Source organism: Mastomys coucha, unplaced genomic scaffold (genome assembly GCF_008632895.1).
Source record: "Mastomys coucha isolate ucsf_1 unplaced genomic scaffold, UCSF_Mcou_1 pScaffold23, whole genome shotgun sequence".
Classification (NCBI taxonomy): Eukaryota; Metazoa; Chordata; class Mammalia; order Rodentia; family Muridae; genus Mastomys; species Mastomys coucha.
In genome coordinates this window covers 31,859,849-31,861,614 of record NW_022196906.1, presented here as the reverse complement: position 1 = coordinate 31,861,614, position 1,766 = coordinate 31,859,849, and the positions used below count along the sequence as shown (strand labels likewise).

At 42.1% G+C, this 1,766-nt stretch overlaps 1 protein-coding gene across 1 annotated transcript; it reads right to left on the bottom strand.

The window, feature by feature from the left end:
• Positions 1-467: 467 nt before the first annotated feature.
• Positions 468-1,403, bottom strand: LOC116072480 (olfactory receptor 8B12-like). The gene has a single exon (XM_031343948.1). The coding sequence runs from the start codon at positions 1,401-1,403 to the stop codon at positions 468-470; it is 936 nt and encodes a 311-aa protein (XP_031199808.1).
• Between the last annotated feature and the right edge of the window lie 363 nt (positions 1,404-1,766).

The following is a 1,766-nucleotide window of genomic DNA, read 5'->3' as shown; positions in this document are numbered from 1 at the left end:
GACCACCAAACAAGCAGCATACACCAGCTGATATGAGGCCCCCAACACACATACAGTAGAGAACTGCCGGGTCTGTGTTCATTCAGAGATGATGCACCTAACCCTCAAGAGACTGGAGGTCAGGGAGTTTAGAGGTCTGGTAGGGTGGAAGTTGGAGCATCCACATGGAGACAGGGGGTGGGAGGAGGTGTGGGATGTGGAACAGTCAGAGGGTAGATTGGGGGATGGAATATGGAATGTAAAAAATAAATTAAAAAATAAAACCAGCAAAAAAAAATAAGGTATGTTTCATCATTATGAAAACAATATCTACCAAAGGAAGAATAATTAAGACACCTGACTGGGCAAATTTAAATATTCTTAAAAACAAGGTTTTGTTTTCCTGTTATCATAACCCTGCCTTTTATTTCCTTTACTAAGAAATAATATTTTTTTAAATCGCTTTGGGTGTTACTTCTAAAGTACTTTTAAGAGAAATTTTTTCTGCTCAAGGTTTTCTTCAGAGCAATTTTGACATCCTTATTCCTCAGGCTATAGATTAATGGATTGAACATGGGCACCACAGCGGTATAAAAAACAGAGGACACTTTTCCCTGATCCAGAGGCAAACTAGAAGGTGGCTTGAGGTACATAAAAGCTCCTGACCCAAAAAAGAGAGACACTACAATAATATGGGATGTGCATGTACTGAAGGCTTTGGACCTGCCTTCTTTGGAACTAATGTGGAGAATGCTAAAGAGGATGAAACCATAAGATATGAAAATGGTTACAATAGGCACTCCAATGCCAATGGTCACCACAATAAAAACCACCAACAAATTGATGTAAGAGCTATTGCAGGACAGCTCGAGAAGGGGAATGATGTCACACATATAGTGGTTAATGATGTTGTCAGCACAGAAAGTTATAAACTGTATGTTTCCCATATGAGCCACGGCCCCAAAAACTCCCATCCCATAGACACCTGACAGAAGGTATGAACACACTTGGGGAGACATGGTGACCCTATACAACAATGGCTTACAGATGGCAACATAGCGGTCATATGCCATTGCTGACAGGATGTAGGACTCAGAAAAGACAAAGAAGCAGAAGAAGAAAAATTGTGTCATACACCCTGCGTAGGAGATGATGTTCTTCCTCAGAAGAAACCCAACCAGCATTTTAGGAGTGAGGGTAGTGGAGTAACTGAAATCTATGAAGGACAAATTGAGGAGAAAAAAGTACATGGGAATATGCAGGTGAGAGTTCAGTCCTATCAGTGTGATCAAGCCCAGGTTCCCCACCACAGTGACCATGTAGAAACCTAGAAATAGGATGAGGAGTGGGATCTGGAGTTCAGGCTGGTCTGTTAATCCAACAAGGATGAACTCTGCCACTGATGAGGTGTTCTCTGCAGCCATTCTCCTCTTGGAGTGCCTGTGAGAGGGGGAAAAGAGTCATTAAGAGAAAGAGAGAGTAGTCAGACACCACAGAAGTACATGGAAGCCAAAGGAGGTAGAAGAATAAAAGAACAAAAACATTTATTGACACTAAACATGGAACAAACACTTTGTAAACACTGCTACTTATGCAGATTTTGCAGGTGGGGACCTTATGAGACTAGCATGAAGTCATAATGCTACAGTCACTAAAGCATGGAAATATAACCACCTGGCTCCTAATGTAGAGCTTCTAACTGCTCTGGAGAAGAGCTGCTGTGGGTCAGACAGATACTCACAGGTTCAGCTTGGAGCCTCACTCTACTGCCTCCTGTCCATCTTGGA

What these genes read in the sequence shown, in the direction of transcription:
- LOC116072480 (XM_031343948.1), bottom strand. Translation starts at nt 1,403, where the DNA reads ATGGCTGCAGAGAACACCTCATCAGTGGCAGAGTTCATCCTTGTTGGA.